The 22,796-nt window shown below is 51.2% G+C and overlaps 2 protein-coding genes across 3 annotated transcripts; both read right to left on the reverse strand.

Annotated features, from left to right (window-relative positions):
* Window positions 1-893: 893 nt before the first annotated feature.
* Window positions 894-11,503, reverse strand: Mypop (Myb related transcription factor, partner of profilin). Of its 2 annotated transcripts, none has more exons than XM_021167835.2 (3): window positions 11,401-11,503; window positions 10,134-10,922; window positions 894-2,169 (listed from the first exon to the last, which is right to left on the reverse strand). In XM_021167835.2, the coding sequence occupies exons 2-3, from the start codon at window positions 10,642-10,644 to the stop codon at window positions 1,499-1,501; spliced, it is 1,182 nt and encodes a 393-aa protein (XP_021023494.1). In that variant the 5' UTR covers window positions 10,645-10,922; window positions 11,401-11,503; the 3' UTR covers window positions 894-1,498. The 2 variants fall into 2 exon arrangements, with proteins under 2 accessions (XP_021023494.1, XP_085698228.1); XM_085842102.1 differs by having other exon boundaries at window positions 10,134-10,772; window positions 11,401-11,459.
* A 3,270-nt stretch (window positions 11,504-14,773) lies between these two features.
* On the reverse strand, window positions 14,774-15,628 carry Nanos2 (nanos C2HC-type zinc finger 2). The gene has a single exon (XM_085841022.1). The coding sequence runs from the start codon at window positions 15,304-15,306 to the stop codon at window positions 14,896-14,898; it is 411 nt and encodes a 136-aa protein (XP_085697148.1). The 5' UTR covers window positions 15,307-15,628; the 3' UTR covers window positions 14,774-14,895.
* Window positions 15,629-22,796: the final 7,168 nt, after the last annotated feature.

Here is a 22,796-nt window from a genome sequence, read left to right on the forward strand (position 1 = left end):
CGTTTGTCTCCAGGACCTAGCTCACGTCCGCCCTTTCCCCTCACTTGGCCTGGGGCCCCGCTGGTGGTCTCAATTTTTCTCCCCCTGAATGTCTTCCTTGCATCCTTCCAGGTTTGCACTTAGTGGAGGCTTGGCGGTTTTCTCACCCCCACCCCAGAGTAGTCACAGCAGCCCTGGCTTTCTATTTCAGCGTTACAATTTTACCACCTGCATTACTATTTTAACACTTCTCCCTTAAACAAATTGCCTATTTTTGTCGTTTCCTGGGAGATACTATGTTCACAACCATAGGTTTCCTGTACTACTGTTTATTTACTTTCTCCTGCTTATACGTGGTGCTGGGATGGAATCCAGGGCCTTATGCTAAGTGCTCTACTGCTGAGATGTACTACCAGCCTGTATTTTTTATTTTGAAACTGGGCCTCACTAGGTGGTCCAGGCTGGCTGGCCTGAGGCTCTGGATCCTCCTTCCTTAACCTCCTGGGGGCTGAGATTTCAAAAATACATTAACCATGCCTGGCTTTATTTATTTTATTTTTCCTTTTTCTAAAGATAGGTCTCTGAAGCACAGGTTAGCCTTGAACTCACAGCAAGCCTCCCTAACAGGAATCGCCAAGTGTGAGCCATGATCCCTTGCTAGGCTCTTTAAGGCTGTAAAAGCCTATTTCTCGTTCTGCCCCGTAACCACCCAATTACTTTATTGAACTGCTCTTAACAGACCTAGATAAACTCCGTTTGTTACAACCTTCAGTGTGTGCTTCTGCACCAGGGTTAGTTAGTTAAGGCTTTTAGAGGGGCAATCACCTGCCTCAGGTTCAGGAGGCATGGCCTCTGGGGCGGGGTGGGGCAGTCCCTAAGTGCTGGACTCCCAAGGCCTGTCTCAGAGCCTCAAGTTAATTGTATGAAAATAAGTTTATTGACATCTTGTCAGCACTGAGGAGAAAGGGAGGGAGGGGCTGAGCTCCGGAGGTCAGACACACCTCGCAGCAATGAGAGGCAGAGGACCCAACCTATACCTCCCCCAGTCAGAATTCTGCCTCCTCCTCGGAGTCCTCTGCCTTCTACATTCTGATTTGTCTAGCAACTGCCAACCCTTCCGAAGAAGTCTGGGCTGGGGAAGTAGGGAGGTCCCCACACGTTGCTTCTCCTTAAGTCATGAACAGCAACTATTAGGCAAAGGAGCATGTCGCAGAGCCAGGAGGTCCCCCTCCCACCCCACAAAGGGCAATATAGTAACATAAAATTGATGGCTTAGAAGTTAGGGTTACAGGAGGCAGTCAGGCGGACACCACTGTACCAGAGAAAGGGGCTGAGGGAGTCCACCTGGGGACTCGCCCAGAGAATCAGGCACTAACTAGCACAGGAAGTGGGGTGCTCACTCCCCTAGAGCAGGAAGCCAGGGTGCAGCTGGGATAGGCAAAGAGCATCTTCCTCCTCGACTGCGCCTGCGCCAAGCAGGGAGAGGGGTTGCAGGCAGGAGTGTGGACAAGGGTAAATTTCACGGAGACTTCCAGCGGCCCCGCCTCTTTCGTGTAGGGAAACCTTTCCTCCTCTTGTGTGGGGGTGAGTCGTGGAGGGGAAGTGGTGGGGCTGGGGGTAGTGGTTTGGGCACCCCTTCCTCGCTCCTGGGGGAGATGATCACTCCCCTCGCTGCCACTACAGCCCCATCCACAACAGCAGCTACCACAGACACAGGCTCTGGGGCGAGCTCCACCTTGGGGGCAGGGGGGGGCAGGACTGGTTTGGGAGGTGGGGGCGGAGGTGGCGGTGGGGGCGGGGGCAGCGGGTCAGCTGGGGTTCCCGGCAAAAGGGGTAACAGGGCACTGAGGGCCTCGCTCAGTTTGGCCAGTCCCTGCCGAAGGGTGCCAGCCAGCTCCCTGATAGCATTGGCAGTCTCCTGCTGAGCCCGCAGGAAGTCCAGGGACTGCTCTGGGGCTGAGGTGGGCCGAGGAGGAGTTGGGCTAGGAGATGTGGGTGCCACTTGGGCCAGCGCCGTGGGTGGTGGTGGAGGGGCAGGGAGCGGTGGAGACAAGGCCAGGCGGGGCAGCTGGACAGGCTGCATGGCTGCAGGGGACGCGGACTCACGCTCCTTGGCTTCCTGGGGATTGCAAGAGGGCCGGGCCCAGGACTCTGGGCTGCTGGAGCCTCCCTTGCTCTGGGCTGATGTATCTGTAAAGATAGAGACCTTGGGTAAGTCACAAAGAGCCTGCAAGTCTTCCTTTCCTGTTTTGGCCTCCTATCCCTAGTACAACCTCGCAGTCCCTCCTTCAAGGAAACAGGGTCTCTCTAGGTGATACAGGCTAGCCTGCAACTCCGGATTCTCCTGCTTCCGATTCCTAAGTGCAGGTATTGCAGGTGGCACTACCATGCCTGGCTTGATTTAGGCTTTCCTAAGAACACCACCCTCCAGGTATGCTGGCACCCTAGTACTTAGGAAGCCAAGGCAGGAGGTTTGAGACATTTAAGGCCTACATCCACTATATACCCAGATTAAAGGCCAGCTTTGACTACATTAGACCATATCAAAAAGAAGGAATAAAAACACTTTAAGACCTCTCCCACCAGAAACACACACACAGACACACACACACACACACAAGCTAGGCCACCATCGAGGCTTTTGCTTGAAATACTTGTATTTTGGAGCTGCAGGGGAACCTAGGCTATAGAGCAAGACCATATCTCAAAAAGGAACACACTAGTAATACCACCTAAGTTAGAGCACGTCAGGGAACGCCCATGAAGTCAAGCTTTGAATGCCGAGGAGTGGATGCATCACACTGTGCTGGGGGTGATCCTTTTATGCACTGTGTAAAGCCTGGTGGTGTACTATTCATCTGCTCATCTCTGTACCAGGTGGGCATCTCATTACAGGCCCGACATCCTGTCCAATTGCTCATTGCCTGCATCCTATCTCTCTCACCTTCCTATTGGTTTAAGAAAAAACTAACAGCTTACAGCAAAGGAGGGGAGAAGAGGCGGGACATCTGGCAGAGATAGGAACTCTGGGAAAACGGTCAGGCGTGGGAGAATCTGCCAGCCAGACATTGAAGGAAGAAGCAGGGCCAGGCTGTGAGACTTCGCGGTAACAAGCCACGTGGCAGAATGTAGGTTGTAAGACCTGGTTGGGAACAAGAGTAAGCTGAGGCCTAATGCTATTATAAATAAATCTAAGTCTGCGTGTCAGTATTCAAATCTGGGACAAGCAGAGAAAGTCCTCATGGTTATGCATGGCGCCCAGGGTGAGGCATGAATCCACCACCCTGAGAGTTTTATGCTCTTACCGACTGAGCAACTTGGTGGCCAGCTTTAGTGGACAAAAGCCTTACAAGTCTTACAGACCCCATGGTAGTAAGAGGCTTTGTGGGCTCCATAAAGCAGAGAACCATCTGGACACTCACGCATGGACTCAGTTGGAGTCCATGGAAAGAAGCAGAGTGGCTGGTATACTGATCCTAACTCTTGCATGCTCTTTCCAGCCAGGATGGCAGGATTTCCTAGTTCTATCCCAGCTTGCTGGTCGTCACAACCTGAGGCGTCCTTCAAACTCTTGGGGCTTAAACTGTCTGCTGAGAGACCGTGTCCTGGGTGAGCTGAACCTCTCTCCTGAGTTCCAGTGGCTCTTAGGTATCTCTAGGGGGCAGTGCTCACAGTCTGTGCATTGTCTAGACACCTCAAACTCACTCCTGCATGAGTTCCTCATCCAACCCTGCCTCAGAAGATGGCAGCTCCATCTTCCAGTTGCTGGGGCTGAAATAAAACTCTGTAATCCCTCATTCTTTTCCCATCCTGGAGTTGGACCAAAGATTCATTCAGGTTATGTATGTCTTCTACCATAAGCACATCTACCATTAAGTGTACCTTTTCTTAGTAGTATTCTCTGTGTGTGCATACATGTATATGTATATGTAGGGAGGGTATGTACATGCATGTGTATGTGAACTGTCCCAACTTAGTTTTGAACAACTCCTGACCAGGAGTTTGCTGATTTGGTTTGGCTGCCTGGCCAGTGTGCCCCAGGGGCTTCTTGTCCCCATTCTTTCAGTGCTGGGATTTCATCCATGTGAACTACACCAGGATTGTGAGCCTGGCTGGGTTCTTGGGTTGAATTCAGGACTTCCTACTTGTGTGGCCAGCATGTTACCAACTGAGCTTTCTCTCTCTCCCCCCCCAGTCCATTTATTTATTTTGTTTTTGTTGTTATTGTTTTGAGACAGGGCTTCTCTGTATAATAGAGTCCTGACTGTCCTAGACACTCTTTGTAAACGAGGCTGACCGCAGACTCGCCGAGATCCTCCTCTTGAGTGCTGGGATTAGAAGTGTGCACTGTCACTGCCCAACTCAGTACATGCTCTTAACTGTTGAGCCATCTCTCTAGCTCCCCTGCTTGCTGAGACAGGCATTTGCTAAACTGTCCAGGCTGGCCTTGAACTTCCAACCCTGCTACTTCAGCCTCCTTAGTAGCTGAGATCACAGCCCTGTACCTCCACACCTGGCACTTTTTTCTTAAGACACTATCCCCAAACAGATGCAATCCCACATAAACATAAATAAATCCAACATCCACTCTAGGTGCTTCTCCCTCCAGCCTTGTCCAGCACACTCTCAGTCCCTTCTCCAGCGTCGTGTGGTTACATTAAAACTCCAGAAAGCCACAATGACACAGATGACTGCCTGCTATCTGCTTCCACTTACCAAGGTATCTTGACCAGGATGATCTGTAGAGGCAGACAGTAAGTCAGTGACTGCCTAGGATTATAGGGCAACTGGTGTGGTGTCTGGGGTACCTGGAGGCTATAGACCTTCCTCCTCAAGGAGAAATGTCCTGGCTGTTATCTAAAGTGGCTGCCAGTCCTTTTCTTGGCTCTGGTTTCAACCCTAAGTGGTTTCTCTCAGAACTCATTTCTCCTGGGCATGCAACCCATGTCTGTCTAATTATTCTAGGTAAGCTCTACCAGCTAAGGAGTCATTGTGCTGCCTGTCGTTTTCCCAGCCCAGGGATGGGACTCCAGGCCTTATACATAGGCAGGTTCTCCACTGAGCCATGCCCTCAGCCCCTCTCTGGGGGATTCTAGGCAGGGGCTCTACCACTGATCCATGCCCCCAGCCCCTCACTGGGGGATTCTAGGCAGGGGCTCTCCCACTGAGCCACGCCCCCAGCCCCTCACTGGGGAATTCTAGGCAGGGGCTCTACCACTGAGCCACGCCCCCAGCCCCTCACTGGGGGATTCTAGGCAGGGGCTCTACCACTGAGCCACGCCCCCAGCCCCTCACTGGGGAATTCTAGGCAGGGGCTCTACCACTGAGCCACGCCCCCAGCCCCTCACTGGGGGATTCTAGGCAGGGGCTCTACCACTGAGCCACGCCCCCAGCCCCTCACTGGGGGATTCTAGGCAGGGGCTCTCCCACTGAGCCACGCCCCCAGCCCCTCACTGGGGGATTCTAGGCAGGGGCTCTACCACTGAGCCACGCCCCCAGCCCCTCACTGGGGGATTCTAGGCAGAGGCTCTACCACTAAGCTATTGGCTTAGGCCTATTTTCCTTCTTTTTTGTTTTTACAAAATCTATTTGTATTTATGGGGGTGTCCAGATACACATGCTGTGTTGTGCATGTAGTGGTCACAGGACATCATGTTTCTCTGTCCACCATGTCAGTCCCAGCATTTGACCTCAAATTATCAGCCTTGGTAGCACCTTTACCCACTAAGCCACATCATAGGTGTTTTTTTCCCTCCATTTTGGGGGGAATCCTTTGTTGTTGTTTAAGACAGTTTTTTTATGTAGCCTTGGCTGTCTTGGAACTCGCTCTGTAAACCAGAGCGCAGAGATCCACCTGCCTCTGCCTCCCAAGTGAAGATTAAAGGTGTTTATCGCCACCCTTAGCTTTTTTGGTTGGGGAGGTGTCTTTTGTGTTGGGGGGGGGGTGGTCAGGGTTCTGCTGCGTAGCTCTGGCTGGCCTAGAACTCACTGTGTGGAACAGCCAGCCTCAGACTTGGGGCGATTCCTTTACATCTGCCTCCTGAGTGTTGGAACTATGGAGCCGGGCGTGGTGGCGCACGCCTTTAATCCCAGTACTCGGGAGGCAGAGGCAGGCGGATTTCTGAGTTCGAGGCCAGCCTGGTATACAAAGTGAGTTCCAGGACAGCCAGGGCTATACAGAGAAACCCTGTCTCGAAAAAACCAAAAAAAAAAAAAAAAAAAAAAAAAAAAAGACTCAGGGAACTATGGCTATGTGCCACCGTGTGTGGCTGTCATATCCTTTAAATATTGCGTCAGAAATAAGTGACCCCTTAGTTCAGTTCCCAGTGCCAGCAAAGATGCAAGCCAGCCGCTCCTCTCCTTTGATGACAACAACTTCCGTTTTGTAAGTTTTACTCAGTATTAAGTGGTCAGGTAGGCTGGGTGCTATGGGACAGGCTTAATCTCAGCACTCAAGAGTCAGAGGCAGTGGATCTCTGCGAGTTCAAGGCCAGCCTGGTTTACATAGTGCGTTCCAGGACAGCCAGGCCTACATAGAGAGACCAGGTGGTTGAGGACAAGCTTGCCTCAGGGCCTTTACCTTGTGGTTCTCTCTAACTGCCACGCTCAAGCTCCCCTCAGATATCCACTAGGCTCAACCTCTGAATGTAAGCTGCAGCTTGAATTCACCACCTCCAGGAAAGCCCTCCCTGACTCTCCTCACTGTACAAAACATTATCACTCATAACTACCCTGGGCACAGGGGCTCTCTATGCATCCCGGGCTAGCCTCAAACTCAAGAGCTGCTTTCTTCAACCTCATGAGCACTAAGCTTTCAGTGTGAGCTGCCTTTGCCTGGTGTCCCTTTCAGTAGGCATTGTTTCTCCTGTTAATAGTTATTATCTATATGGCATTATGTGTAGTGTTCTGACTATTTGTGGCATGTATCCCCCAACTGCATCAGCTCCCTAAGGGGAAGGAATTTGTCTCGTCCTCCACTGTATCTCTGTATCCATCCCCAGGAAGAGGATCTCAATAGACATTAAAACACTTCGTAACAACTTCTAAGTAAGCAAGTTGGAGTTCAGGGGGTAAGTCAATGGAACCGTGAGGGCCAGAACTTAAGCCACATATGAGATAGGCAGGAATGGCAGCAAGTCTGTAATTCCAGCCCTGGAAGGCAGATATGGAAATCCCCACGGCCAGCTGACTGGGGGTGAGGGTGGGGGTTGGGGGTGGAGCCAGATCAATGAGCTCTGGGTTTGATTGAACGAACCTGCCTCAAAAGAGACTGTAAGACAGAGCAGCTCCCAACAACTCTGAACAGCGACTCTGGGTGCCGCAAGTGTGCTCGCACACCCACACATGCATGAAAGCCTGCATGCCTATACGCATGCACACAACACACGAACATGTAACAGACAATGTATTGCTCTGGATTCAGAGAAAGAGATCAAATTGAGAATGTAGGTTGGGCTTCTGGCCGTTGACTGCATCCTGTCCTCCCCATTAACCGGGCAGTTAATGGGCAGCAAGTGCAAGTCAACTAGAAGTTGGGCGTCTGATTCTGTTCAACATCTCCCTGTGTGCTTGCTGTGTGACTTCAGGTAGGGAAACGAACCTTTCTGAATCCTATAAACTCCCTAGCGAAGGGGCCGGTTAAGGTGGCTCCGTATGTACAGATGGCTGCTGCGGAAACCTGATAAACTGACTTCGTTCCTGAGAACCCATGGTGGAGAGACTTCGGACTGAAACTTTCCTTATGATCCCATGCTCACGTGCGCTCACACTCACACACACACACACACACACACAGTAAGTAAACACTTCAGACATGTTGTTCCTCTCTTGCTTTCCTCCTCCCGTGCCTTCCCCATTCCCTTCCCCACTCTTTCTCCACGTGCTCATGGCTGGCCTCTTCTACTCTTCTCTCTCTCTCTCTCTCTCTCTCTCTCTTTCTCTCTGCCTTTCTCTACCTCCACTACCCTCTTGACTCCTTTCCCCATGCCCTGAATAAAACTCTATTCTATACTTTAAAAAACCTTCAGACTTTACTTAAAATAAAAAAGAAGAAGACCACTTGTTGGAATCATGCCTATGGCACTCCCCCCCCCCTTTCTCAGTGCCTCCCGGAGCATGTCTTTCTTCTCCATGCACACAGATTTTTTGATACTGGCTCTCATATAGCCCAGGCTGGCCCAGTGAGGTCCTGATCTCGCCTCTACCTCACTAGTGGCATGTACCACCACCCAAGGCTCACACACTCTAAGCCTTTCACCTTTACCCAATAACAACACGTGTCTGGCTCCTGCTTATCTCTCTGATCACCTCTTAAAATAATTTTAAAAAGTTCTCCTTGTAATCTTTTGGTTCCAATCCAACCTCACCAAAACTTCCTTGAGTCTCCTGCCATCATGCCTTTCCTCCTCCATACTGTGTGTGTCAGCTCTGACACCATCCCCTTCCAGAAGCCAGCCCTCTACACATCCCCAAGACTGGGTCATATATATCCTTCTGGCTCCCTCAGGCCCTGACTTCACCACCCTAGGCGTATTACCTTGAGTCACTTTTTTTTTTTTTTTTTTTTGGACAGGGTTTTTCTGTGTAGCCCTGGCCGTCCTGGCACTCACTCTGTAGACCAGGCTGGCCTCGAACTCTGCCTGCCTCTGCCTCCCAAGTGCTGGGATTAAAGGCGTGCACTGCCACCACTGCCTGGCTGAGTCACTCTTTCTCCACCAGAGAACTGTGTCAAGTCCTGACTTGTGTCAGCAGAGGGCAGGCATCTAAGGGAAGAGCTATGGAGAAAATCACCATAGCTTAGTGGGAAGAAGGCTTGCCTAGCATGCGGGCAGCTCTGGGTTCTATCCCCAGTGCTGCATAAACCAGGCAAGGTAGAACATTCTTGCAATGCCAACACTAAGGAGGTGGAGGCAGGAGGAGTTTAAGTTCAAGGTCATCCTCACCTCCACAGTGGGTTCAAAGCCAGCCTAGGGCACATAGTAAGACCCCGTCTCAAAGAAATCCAGAGTGAAGGCTGAAGAGAGGGATGTCTCCACAGCAGCTCTGCCGGCATGACCTTGAGGAAGTCACCAGACTTCTCCAAGCCTTGGTTTACAGTGGTGAAGCAGTATGGACCGCCCACTGGTGACCATTACTTAAACTAGCCATGCACTCAAGAGGCTGGAGCAAGCAGTTTGCCTGGGTCACTTCACCCAGTGTTCACAGGATCTCTCCTAGGGGGAAACCCACTTTTCAGAAGTGAGTATACATGAATTTACTGAGATGACAATAATGTGGCTAACACTCAGACTGGACTCTGCCTCTAGGCGCTGCCTTGCACAGAACTCTTCCCGCACCCCAGCTCTCTGTTCATTTACTTTCAGGTCTGGAACAAACTCTAGAGCCCCAGGCACGCTGGTCAAGTGACCTACTAGCATTATTAACCTGCCCTTTCACCATTGGTTTGCGGCAAGGTCTCCAAAAAACTGACACTGGTACTTAGTGCATACAGCCCAAGGTAGGCACTGGGCTCCCAGATTCTCCTACCTCAGAATTCCACAGTAGCTGGGAGGAATTACCAGTCCCACCCACCTACTGAAATTGCAATTCCAGCTGAGCCAGGCATCCCAGGACCGGTTCCATGTCTACGACTCTGATGGTCACCAAGTGGCTGTAGAACCACCAGAGGCAATCCACTTCCTTTTCTGTTTTTTTTACAATATTATTTTTGGAAGGCAGGATCTCACAGAGCTCAGATTTGCCTCTAACACACTATGCACCTAAGGATAACACAGGTGTTGAGACTCCAAATCATGTGCTACCATATGGGTCTATGCAGTCAAAATCTGACCCTGGAACCCCTGAAAGCTGGGGAAGTACTCAACCACCAGGGCATCCCCCAGCCGGCCCTTCCTCACCCTTTTGAGCCAAGCCTCCTCTAGCTCAGGCTAGCCTTGAACTCCCATTTCTTCTGCCTTCAACTCCCAAGCAGGAGAATTACAGGCCTGTTGGCACCACATCTAAGTCTTTCCTTTCTCTGACCTTAAAGCCCCAGCTCCATAATGGTACTGACAGCACCGATGTGGTGAACATGCCTGGCCGATCTGGGCGTGAACTACGCACTGTAGGCTTCAGGACTGTTTGTAGTTGTTAAAGAAACTGGCTTTGGGACTCACCTGCCCGTCGATCCTGCCTGCGGTCCTCTGACAACACATACCGTTGTGTACTAGCGGTCGAAGCCTGCGGCTGTGAAGAGGCGGCTCCCCGGGACTCCTCAGCCCCAGCGCCAGCCCCCGGCCCCGCCACACCCGGTCCCAGGATGGCGAAAATAGTCTCCTCCTCCGCAGAGAAGGCGTCCTCAGCGGCGGGCCCCGCGCCCTGCGTGGAATGCGGCACGCGGGCCAGCTTCTCCTTGGTGCGGCGCTTGAAGTCGTTCCAACGCTTCTGAACCTCCTGGCCCGTGCGCTTCCAGCTGGTGATGCCGTTGATTTTGGTGGCGATGCTGTCCCACACTCGCCGCCGCTCGGCCACGCTCACCCGACGGCTCTGCGCGCCGTAGAGCTGAGGGTAGTGGGCGCGCACCTCTCGGATCAGGATCTGGTTCTCCTCGAAGGAGAAGCGCGGCTTGCGGAGTCGGGTGGTCTCCTCCGCTTCGCCCGGCGCCGCCGCCGCGGTCGCTGAGGCCATGGCGCCCCCAGACGCCACCGATCGGCTGCCTGGCGCATGGGGGGCGCCGGCTCTGCGGGCAAAGGGCGAACAGCGCTGGCGGTGGCTCGGTGTCCCCGTGTCGCCCCGACACGGGCTCCTCTGGTCCCCTGTGCAAAAGTGGTGATGGGAGCGGCGAGGTGCTGAGTGCAATCAGAGGTGCTTCCTCGTAGGTGACACCCGCCCAGTGCCCATCTTGTGCTTCACGCGGCCGCTAGTGCCTCGCGGAGGAGTTGATGGGTACTGGGGGGACGGACGGTCTGGAAGGATGGAGGGAAATGAGCAAAAGTGGAAGGGAAAAGGGTGCCACCGCAGGAGTTAGAGGAGAACGGGGGCGCAGTAGAACAGGACAGGGCAAGAGTAACGGGGATGCCCAGGGGGTCGAACATGCATGATGCTGGGAAGTGATGCCAACTGGGCAATGCAGCAGACAGGGGGCATCCAGATCAGAGGGGAGCGCTGGGGGCTCCCAGGGCAGTGGGTGTCAGTTCTAGGGTTCCTGAGAGAGAATGTCCAAGAATAAAGATGAAATGGAACCTTCTAGTTAAGACGGCAAAATATTAAAGCTGAGGGTCTGCAGGGATTATGGGGGTGCTGGGATTGCCGGGGAAAGGAGGGGAGTTGTGGAGATAACGGGGGTCCGAGATAAGAGGGGGGACCCCCGAGGCTTTTTTGGACTCCAGGAAGAGTGATGGAGCACAGAGGATGGGGACCCCAGTTGGGCCGCGGGTCACTCACCGTGCCGCCGCAGCCCCTGCCTGCCGGTGGGTCAGGGCTTCGGCTTCTGCGGCCTCTTCCCTCCCCCCTACTTCTCCCTCCCCCTCTGGGCCCCGCCCCCAGTAGCATTGAGAGCCAAGACGCATGCGCGCCGGGCGAACGCGGTCTCCAGATACCCTGACAGAGCTGCGTTCTCCGAGCCGTGCCTCCCAGCACGGCGCAAGCGCAGAACTTCCCGTCGCCTTGCTTTACCAGAAGGACACAGCTGCGCAGCCGCACATTTAGCGCTGAAGTAGGTTCCCTGGGCTCTGGTGCCCAATTGCGCATGTGCACACCTACAGCGCGCATGCGTGTCACTGGCAACTTGCCCGCGATGGTACCCAGGACTAAATCCCAGTGCGGGCGCAGTAGAGAGATAGAGATGCTGGAGAGAGCGCTAGGACCAAGCGGAGTTTCTTCCCTTTGAGTAGTCCTCTAGCCTACTAAGCAAAGTCTTATTTTGAGAAAGGGGAGGAGAAGAGCTTCATTTCCATGACAACTGCGTGGGTGGGGTCTGGGGGTGTTAGGAAACCTTGCCCACGCCCAATCCCTCCTCTGCGCAGGACCACTCGGAAACTACCTCCTACGGATTGAGGCGGGGCACCATGGAAATATTCCCCGCCCATGCAGAGGCGGTAACCATAGCAACCCAGCAACCTCCCAATGGTGCCTGGGAGGCCCCCTGTCCACAATTTGACGTCATGGCTCGGAGAGGGAGTTCAAAGGCAGGAATTTCTTGAAGGGTGGGGATGGCGATCCTAGAAAAGCGCAGAGCAGGAGTGATTCGCGAGCACCGCTTGAATGAACAGGATGGCCGGATGGCCGAGTGAAAATTTTCAGTGCCGGCAGTTTCAAGGTCATTGGGTAAACGGCACTTCGTTCATCTTTCCGACAGTTACATATGAGCTCTCACATAAAAGGCAAATTGTGTTCAATACCAAAAAATTGTTTCTGAGGGCATTTTACTAAGTATCCCAGGCTGGCATTGAACTTGCAGCAATAATATCTCTGCAGCCACCAGCGAGGCTAGAAAAAAGACATGATATGTGCGGACATTACACATAAGGAAAAGATGACATTTGTATTAAGACCCGAAGCAGAGAGGGAGGGCTGGAGCTCAGCAGTTACCATCTTTCCCGGGAACACCAGAGTTAGGATCTCTGTATCCAAACGCCGGGGCTCATAACCATCCTTAGCTCCAGCCTGGTGCCCTCTGCTGGCACCAGGCATGGACGTGGTGGACAAACATACAAGCAGGCAAAACACTCATACACATAAAAGGGAGAAAAATTCTGTTTTTTGTGTGTGGTTGGTTCCTTTTTCTTTTTGAGTTACGGGTTTTTTGTTTTTTGTTTTTGTTTTTTTTTTTGGTTTTGTTTTTGTAACCTTGATTGTCCTGGAACTAGCGCTGTGGTCGAGGATGACCCCGAACTCAACGGAGATCGGCCTGCCTCAAGAGTTTGGGGACTGATTAAAGGCCAGCCACATCACCACCGGCCTAAGATTGGGTTTTAATTATGTATATGCATGTGGGTGCTGGTGCCGTGGTTGAGAGAATCTTGCAGCTGGGTCCACCTGCTTCTGATGCCCGAATGCTGGGATTAAAGGGGTGCCGCTACTCCCTGATGCTGACTTACACTTTTTTTCCCCTAACCGTTTTGTGATAGGGAACCCAAAGTTTAAAATCTATCAAAACTCAGACCTAGTAGTTCCTAGTCTCACAAAATGGAAGGGAACCCCCCCGGCGTGGTGGCGCACGCCTTTAATCCCAGCACTATGGAGGTGGAGGCAGAAGCAGGTGGATTTCTGAGTTCGAGGCCAGCCTGGTCTACAGAGTGAGTTCCAGGACAGCCAGGGCTACACAGAGAAACCCTGTCTCAAAACCCCCCTCCCCCAAAAAAGATGGAAGGGAACCCATGGGTGTCCAGAGCTATAGAGCCCTAGGTTCAATCTCCAGTGAAGAGGAAAAAAAGGAGAAGGGAGGGAGGGAGGACTCAAGGGACTGTTGAGATGGCCCAATGGGTGAAGGGCGCTTGTGACCTGAGTTCAGTCCCCACATGGTAGAAAGTGGACTCCCTTGAATTATTTGACTATTGTCTGGATGTTGTACCCCCTCCCTCCAGCCCTCCTCCCTCTTTTTAAGACAGGGTTTCTCTGTGTAGCCCTGACTGTCCTGCAACTCTGTAGACCAGGCTGGCCTCGAATTGATAAGAGAGATTCACCTGTCTCTGCCTCCGGAATGCTGGGATTAAAGGCATACACCCACAACTTGCCTTTCCACACTTTTTTTTTCCTATTTTTAATTTAAAAAGTGTCTAGGTGGAGGTTGAGAATTATTTGGGAACCTGTTCCCAGTCCGACGACTTGTGTTGGAAGACATATGAGATAGGTCTGGGCAGCAGTTCTGGACCCCCTCTTGCCCCTCTTATGGTTCCCAGGGTTTTAGGCAGCCCTTCAGTTCCCTCTTGCGCTTTTCTCTCCCAGCACCCAAAGGCACCCGCCCACTAACTTGGGCAATGGAATTCAAAGACAGTAGACTAACAACGCTTTATTCAGCAGCAGACACCCCTCCTCCACCCTCATCCCATTTCCAAGCCAACCTCCTAGATAGCATAAAACCCAACTGGCATTCTTCTCTGACCCTAAAATTAAAATCTAAGCAGTCATCAGTCCCATGAGGTCTCAGACTCTTCTCACCATGGGACACACACTGATGAAACACACTCAACAATATTGGATGAGTGGAAGAGAGATAATCACCCACCGGGAGAAAGGGATCCATCAACAACTGGGGCTGGGGGCAGGAATAGAGTGAACCGCGGTTAGTGATGAAGTGAAATCTGTGGGCTTCCGCTCACCCGAGGCAGTCTGTGAAGTTACAAAGGTCTGGCAGCCTTCCCAGAGGGTCCCAACCCTCCTCTAGTTCCTGTAACCTTCCTCTTATTCCTGATGGGCATGGCCACATTCAAGGAACTGAGGAGCTGAACGTGAATGGTCCATGGAGAAGTTTGAGTCTGCAGATGCTGAAAAAGGTGAAGATGGATGGTCTCATAGTCAGTACCGACATCCACTTCTTGGCAGTGACAACGAGGATCAGTCTCTGGCACTGTCCCCAGGTCCTGAAGACTGGCCTGTCAGAGCACACTGACTGGGACTCTATAGGATAGCAAATCCAAGGGCAGCCCCCTACCCCCAGGGATCTTTAGAGAGGAACCGAGAAGTCATCACCAGGCCCTCACAATCCAAAAGAAACCACCAAGACTCACACGGTCCATGGAGAAGGTTCTCACAGTACCAGGAATGTCTGAGACACACAGTCTGGGCTGCCAGCATTTCCCAGTGTTTCAGGATCCTGAAGGCACAGAGAACGTTGAGATCGAGGGACCTCCAGCGGGCTGGGTGAGCAGAGCAGAGGGGACTAGGGTCAGAAGCAGGAGGGTGTGGGTTGTGGGTGACAGGTACTTCACAGGGTCTCAATTATCGCTTGACTCTGCGACCAGCTGAGTTTCGTCCACTGCGTCGGTAGAGAGACTGCTGACTGCTGTTGAGTGGACAATACTTGAGTGTATGAGCCTGGTCGCCGGTGGCTCCACATAGAGGACACACATAGTGCCTCAGGATGGGACACACAACCACCCCTTCAGGCGTCTTCAGCTGGTGTGAGGTGTAGACGTGACGAGACTCCCCGTTGTGCTTGCAGAAGTTGCATATGGTAGGCAGACATCCAAGGTAGACCTCCAGGCCCTGCTCACTCTTCTCCTGGGGCCTGGAGTTGGGCTTCTCAGCTACCTCACCCTCCTGTCTTTGCTTCCGGCTCTGAATTATATCCATCACCACCTGGCTCAGGTTAAAGTAGTCTTTCCATAGGTCAAAGGGCGGTAGGTCCATGGCACTTAAATGTGGCTGTGGGCACTGGAGACAGACTGGGGAGCAGGGGCTGTGAGGTCAGAGGGCAGGAGCAGGAGTTTTGTGGAGCAGAGAGGAGGCACACCCCCTTATAAATACTCTCCTAGAGACCATTCTAAGCAAAGGTGGAGCTTAGATTTAAAGGGCCCACTTCCACTAAAGATTCTTGGCTGGCTCCAATCTCCCAGGGAGATTGGAAGCAGGTTATTCCCCACGTTGCCCCTCCTCCAAGGTACTGTGTATTTCCTGGGAGGGACCTTCAAGTCCATGGGCCTCTGTTTCCCTTCTCTTCACTTTAGGGCTTTGCCTGTGTCTCTTGCTCACCTCAGACCTTCCCTCCCTTCCTCTCTCCCTCCCTCTTCTCTTCCTCCTTTCTTTTAATCATCCAGAATTTAAGATTTAACTTGGTTTTTGTTTTGTTTTGTTTTGTTTTCTGAGACTGGGTTGTCAGTATGTATCACTGACTGTCCTGGAACTCACTCTGTAGACCAGGCTGGCCTCGAACTCAGAAATCTGCCTGCCTCTGACTCCCAAGTGCTGGGATTAAAGAAAGGCGTGCACCACTGCACCTGGCTCAATTTTTTTTTTTTTTAATTTTGTTTATTTACTTAACCGTGGGGTGAGGAAACATGCTGCAGTAGCTTGCATGGATTTCCGAGGGCAACTTGGAGGCGGCAGCTCCTCCCACCATGTGGATTCCACAGATAAAAGGCAGGTCATCAGGCTTGGTGCTGGGCACTTTGCCAGCTGAGCCATCTCACTGACTCGATGTGGGTTTTGTTGTTTGGTATAGCTTTTTTGTTTTGTTTTTTGAAACAGGGTTGCATCTTGTTACATAGCCCATGGCCCTGACTCTCCATCCTTCCCTTAAGGGCTCCTCAGCCCCCTTTACCTGAAGCTTTTGGCTCTGTGCCACGTTTCAGCCTTGAGAAAGCTGAGATAACACCCAGGGTTGGGCAGTTGGGCTTGAAGCTCAGTGGTAGAGGTCTTACCTGGCGCACTGGAACCCCTGGGTTGTTTGCATGAGCCTGGTACCATAAGCCTGTCATCCCCACGCCCGGGAGGTGGAAAAGTAAGGATCAGAAGTTCCAGGCTAGCCTCACCTAAGATTCTGTCCTAGTATGGGCCAGAGAGGACGCAGCTGTTTTTTTGGTTTTTGTTTGTTTTTTTTTTTTTTTTTTTTGGTTTTTTTTTTTTTTTTTTTGGTTTTTCGAGACAGGGTTTCTCTGTATAGCCCTGGCTGTCCTGGCACTCACTTTGTAGACCAGGCTGGCCTCGAACTTAGAAATCCACCTGCCTCTGCCTCCCGAGTGCTGGGATTAAAGGCGTGCGCCACCACGCCCGGCTTTGTTTTTTGGTTTTTTTTTTTTAATTTATTTAATTATTATATGTAAATACACTGTAACTGTCTTCAGACACACTAGAAGAGGGCATCAGATCTCATTATAGATGGTTGTGAGCCACCATGTGGTTGCTGGGATTTGAACTCAGGATCTTCGAAAGAACAGTCAGTGCTCTTACCCGCTGAGCCACCTTACCAGCACCCCCCCCCCTTTTTTTTTTTTTTTTGTCCAGACAGGGTTTCTCTGTATAGCCCTGGCTGTCCTGGAACTCACTTTGTAGACCAGGCTGGCCTCGAACTCAGAAATCCTCCTGCCTCTGCCTCCTGAGTGCTGGGACTAAAGGTGAGGGCGCAGCTGTTAAGAGTGCTTTATGCTCTTGCATATGATACAGGTTTGGTTCTCAGCACCAAGTTCAGGAGGCACACAACCACCTGTACATCCAGCTGCAGGGGACTCTGACCACTAAGGATGACCACCCTCATGTGCATATAGGCATACATAAATAAAAATAATAAATGAGGCTGGAGGAATGGCTGAGCTGTTAACAACACTTGCTGCTCTTACAAAGGATCTAGGTTCAGCATCCAGCACCCACACTGGGCAACTTCAGGCTGTCTGTAACTCCCACCCCAGGGGATCTGACATCCTCTTTTGGATGTCCTGGGCAACTGTATGTATGGGGTGCACAAAAAATCAAGAAGGCACCCACCCACCCACACATACACCCCCAACACACCCACACCCACATGTTTTAAAAAATTAGAAATAGTAAACAAATACACCACACTCTAGAACAAATTCTGAGTATTCTTCAAAAAAATTTTTGTTGTTTGTTTGTTTGTTTTAAAGATTTATTTATCATTATATTTAAGTACACTGTAGCTGTCTTCAGATGCACCAGAAGAGGGTGTCAGACCTCATTACGGGTGTTTGTGAGCCACAATGTGGTTGCTGGGATTTGAACTCAGGACCTTTGGAAGAGCAGTTAGTGCTCTTACCCATTGAGCCATCTCATCAGCCCTGTTTGTTTGTTTTTGTTTTTGAGATGTAGCCTGGGCTGGCCTGGAATGCCTGTCTCACTTCTATGATGGAGTGACAGGCATGAATGTTGGCTGGGCTCACGGACTTACTATCCTTTTTTTTTTTTTTTTTTTTTTACATATGTGTGTGTGCATGGGTTGTGCATTTGTGTCTGCATTGTGTGTGTGAGTGCAAGTACTGCAGCAGAGGCTAGCTTCCGGAAATCAGTTCTGTCCTTCCATCACATGGGGCTTGAGGATTGCTGACTTAAGGCGAGCACCTTCACCCCCTGAGCCATCATGCTGGCCCAGCGTTAATCGTCTCAATAGCCCTTAGTACGAGGCAGACTCTGTAACACGGTTTCCTACATGCTCTGATTTCACCCTTACAAGCTCATGAGAGGAACACAGCTATGATCCCATGTTACAGATGAGCAGCTTAGGTTCAGAGAGGGCAATTCATTGGCCTGGAGTCACACAGCATGGGAGTCAAAGAGCTGGGATCCCGGGAAGTGCTAAGAAGTTGTTAAGGTGTCTGGTGCTTTCCAAGCATGACTCTTTGAAGGCTGTTATCAGGCAAGGGGGTGAGGACTCGGTTCCTTTCGTGTCACAGAGAATGTGAGGCTCAGAGTCAGGAAGCATACACAAGGTCACAAGTTGGGTGATCACTAATCATTGTGTGATGTGTGTGTGTGTATGTGATGTGTGTGTGTGCATGTGAATATTTTTGTTCCCATCCCACACCACACCCCCAGATAAGGACCAAAACCAGGCCCTTGAGCTTGCCAGCTAGGCAAGCACTCTACCACTGAGCAGCTATAAAAGACTCTCAATGTGTTTAATTTTGAGTTAAGGTCTCATGGAGCCCAGGCTGGCCTTGAACTCTCGGTGTGACAGAGGATGAGCCTAAGCTTCTGCTCTTCCCACCCGTGCTTACCCAGTACTGGGGTTACAGGTCTTCCCCACCATGGTGGATTTTTACGCTGCTGGGTATGCAGCTCGGGTCTTCATGCATGCTAGGTTAGTCTCCTAAGAACTGAGCTAAACACCCAGCTCCCCTCATGTGTCATTTTAGGATGACCTCAGCACCAGCCCAGAGCAGGCTCTGCCACCGTGTAAATCCAGAGCTTTGCCTAAGATACGTGTGCTCACCAAGAGTCTGCCAGGGCACCTCACATGGCAGCACATGCCTGTCAACCCAGAACTGGGGTGGTAGAGACATAGGATCATAGGGGGTTCCAGACCAGGCTGGGCTCCATGAGACCCTGACTCAAGAAAACACAGCCCAGCAGTGGTGGTGCACTTGGGAGGCAGAGGCCAGTGGATCTCTGTGAGTTCCAGGCCAGCCTGGTCTACAGAGCAAGATTCACGACAGCCAGAGCCACATGGAGAAACCCTGTCTTGAAAAAACCAAAACAGACCAAACAAGAAAGTTGTGGTTCTACCATGCAAAATGAGCAGAGAGGCTCCAGAGAGCCTGAGGAACAGTATGGTCAGAGCTTTGTGGATAGTCGAGGTGAGCTGGGACCCGAACCCACAGTGATCTATCTCGGGTTTATTTTCCAGTCTCATGAACCTGCGTATGGAATGCAGTCACGAGAGATGAGCAAGAAGGTAGTGTAATCACAACAGAGGCAGGAGGATTGCTGCAAGTTCAAATCCAGCCTGGGCTGCAGAGTGAGGCTTATCTCAGAAGTCAAGGGAGCCAGGGAAGCCTGGTAAGGTTTGCCTAGTGTAGGTGCACACTGTCATACAGGATACAAGATGAGATAGGAGCCAGTGGTTCCCACAGAATAATGCCATCACTGATATTTCAACCAGAGACAGCCTTTCAGGTAGGGGAGATAGACTGCTGTATAGGAAAGCAAGGCCACTGAAAGGGCCCCCCCCACCCCACCCCCGACAGACAGGCATCAGATCTTTTTGCTAAGTATTTTATGTAATACAGCAGCAGAGGTGGGATTAGTGGCTTACGTCTGTACTTTGAGTGTGTGGAAGGTTGAAGCAGGAAGGTCATGAGTTCTAATCCATCTTAGACTACATATGCAGATGGATATGAGGGAGAGGCAAGTGGATCTCTGTAACTTTGACATTAGGCTGGTCGGCAAAGTATCAGACTGGGGAGGGCAGCGAGGGGGGGTCTCAAAAAAACAGGATGCTGATTTTTAGTGTTTATATTGTTGGTGAGCTAGTGAGCCCCCCCCCCCCCCCCTCGCGTGCCTGGTGGAGCTTACGTCTGACAGTGGTCACTTTAAGTGAGAGCCCTGTAAGGGAAGGCCTGCTTGGAAGACTGTGCTATTGGCGGATTCCTGATTCGACCATTTGTCTCTCCAGCGCCCCCTACCTCCCCCCCCCCACTCCTGCCTTATTTGTTTTCTTTTGTTTCTAGTCTTACATAGTTACTTAGCTATGGCCCTCTTCCTCCTAGGTCTGAAGGTGTTTTTTTTGGATGTTTGCAATTACTTCTTTAAGCCCACTCTGTAGGTGGTGTAGACAGGTAGAAAAAAAAAAAACCACAAACAAACCAGAGGTGAAATTGATGAGACAAGGCCCAACCTGGTGTTTACTGTGCAGACTTACGCTACCCACGCCCTGGCCCTGCAGGGGTCCATGGCCCTGTTTACTTCTGAGTTTCCTCTTCTGTCTGACCCGCCCCTGGCTAGAAAACAGACAAGGGGTTTCAAATAGGTGGATGGGTGAGGATTGCAGACCTTCAGAAAGGCAGGCAGGCACCAAGGAAAAGTTAGGAGATTTACCCCCACTTTCCAGATGGAGAAACTGAGGCTCATGTTCCACAGAATCATCAAACTACAACTAAAGGTTATTCATTTACTGTAATTAATCTTTTTTTTTCCCCCAGAGGCTGGGTTTTATTGTATAGCCCATGCTGGAATTAATTGGTGATCCCCCTGCCTGCCTCCATCTCTCAAGCTCCTAGACTACAGCTGTATACCACTATATCCAGCTATCTGGTTCTTCCACAGGATGGAATGAGAGAACCAGCTCCTGAAATTTGACCTCAGACCTCTACAGCACACTTACTTGCATGTGCCCCATGCCCAAATAAATACATAAGTAAATAAATGAGATTTTAAATTTTTGAAAAAGTGTGATTAAGCCAGATTTGGTGGCACACAACTCAAAAATCCCAGTACGAAGAGTGGGGGGAACAAGAGAATCAGGGGTCATCCTCTGCTACTTATGTGAGTTCAAGGACACTCTGGGTTACAGGTGATGGGGTGTAACTCCATTGGAGAAAGGCGGCCTAGGACGAGGGAAGCCTAGCAGACTGGCTGCAGTGGTTTGGGTAAGAATAGCCCCCATAGCCGGGCGCCGGGCGCGGTGGCGCACGCCTTTAATGCCAGCACTTGGGAGGCAGAGACAGGTGGATCTCTGAGTTTGAGGCCAGCCTGGTCTACAGAGTGAATCTTGGACAGCCCAGGCTATACAGAGAGACATTGTGTCGGGGGTGGGGGGTGGGGTGGGGGTGAGTGGTGTGCGGAAAGGCCCTTAAAGGCTATATTTGAGTGTTTAGTCTCTATTGATTGCTGTGTTTAAGGCAATGCTTACGTAAGAAAGCGTTTAGCTGGGGACTTGCTTACAGCTTCAGAGGTTTAGTCCGTTGTCATGGTGGGGAGTGTGGCGGGAGGGCAGGCATGGAGTAGCAGCTCAGAGCTACACCCAGATCTGTAAGGATGGGCAGACATTGCTCCTGGCATTGGCTTTTGAAACCTCTAGGTGACCCTCAGTGACACACTTCCTTCAACAAGGCCACACCTCCTAATCCTTCTAATACCATAAAAGAGGCCACTCCCTGGTGAAGAAGCATTCGGATAGATGAGCCTGTGCCGGCCATTCTTACTCAATCCCATCATAATTGTTATCCTTGGTTACTACATAGGGACCAAGGTCGGCTTGCTGGAATCTCTCTCTCCATCTCACTCCTTTGTGTGTGTGTGTGTGTGAGTGTGTGTGTGTGTGTGTGTGAGTGATTGTGTGTTCATGCACTAGAATCCGTTGGGCTGGAGGTTTGAGCTCAAAGATCAGGGGCAGAGCACTTGTTTAGCCTTCAGAGACACCAGATTTGATCCCAGCTAAGGCAAGACAGATCAATACTCCGGACACTCGTGTGTCACTGTTGTAGCCTCAGAGAGTCTGTAAACAGCTGCCTGTGGACTCCTTTCTTCTTCTTTTCTTTGTTTGATAGAGGACAAAGTAGACCAGACTGGCCTCGAACTCACAGAGGTCAGTCGACCTGCCTCTGCCTCCTGACTATAGGTGCTGAGATTATCTTTCCCTCATGGATGTCTCTGCAGTATCTGAACTGGAGGAGGTCGGAAGGGCAGGCATAGGATTCCCTGGACCTGGAGTTAGAGATGGCTACGAGGTGCCATGTGGGCGCTGGGAATGGAACCCAGGACCTCTGGAAGAGCAGCTGGAGCTCTTAACTCTGAGCCATCTCTCCAACTCCTTGTCTGTTTCTCCTTGTGACCTTGTTATTTTGCCTGGGCTCACCTTCAAACTGTATATGGGTTCTCCAGGCCTGACTGGTTAGAGATGAAGGCTGGTCTCGGGTGCATTCTGTGGCCATAGTTATATCCATAAATAAAACTTGTTTTGTTTCATTTTGAGACAAGGTCTCCCACTATGGTTACTGTTCCAGCCTCTACCTCCCTAGTGCTAGGATCAAAGCCATGAACCAGCATGCCCTACTCACAGCAGTGAAATCAACTAGCTCCTTTCTTATACATACCTGATATTCTCTCTCTCTCTCTCTTCTTTTTTTTTTTTTTTTTGTTTTTCAAGACAGGGTTTCTCTGTATAGCCCTGGCTGTCCTGGAACTCACTTTGTAGGCCAGGCTGGCCTCAAACTCAGAAATCTGCCTGCCTCCGCCTCCCAAGTGCTGGGATTAAAGGCGTGCGCCACCACGTCCGGCTTCCAATGCCTATCTTTCTCAGCATATTCCACTGAAAACTTCACAGGCGCTGGGAGGTGGGGGGTGCACGCCAATATAGTTTGAAGAAAACCAGAATTTAGCCTGAATCCCATCACTCAAAAGGCAGAGGTAGGCAAATCTGTGTTTAAGGCCAGCCTGGTCTGCATAGTGAG

The sequence above is a fragment of the Mus caroli genome, unplaced genomic scaffold (genome assembly GCF_978045245.1).
Source record: "Mus caroli unplaced genomic scaffold, Mus_caroli_1 scaffold_8, whole genome shotgun sequence".
Lineage (NCBI taxonomy): Eukaryota > Metazoa > Chordata > Mammalia > Rodentia > Muridae > Mus > Mus caroli.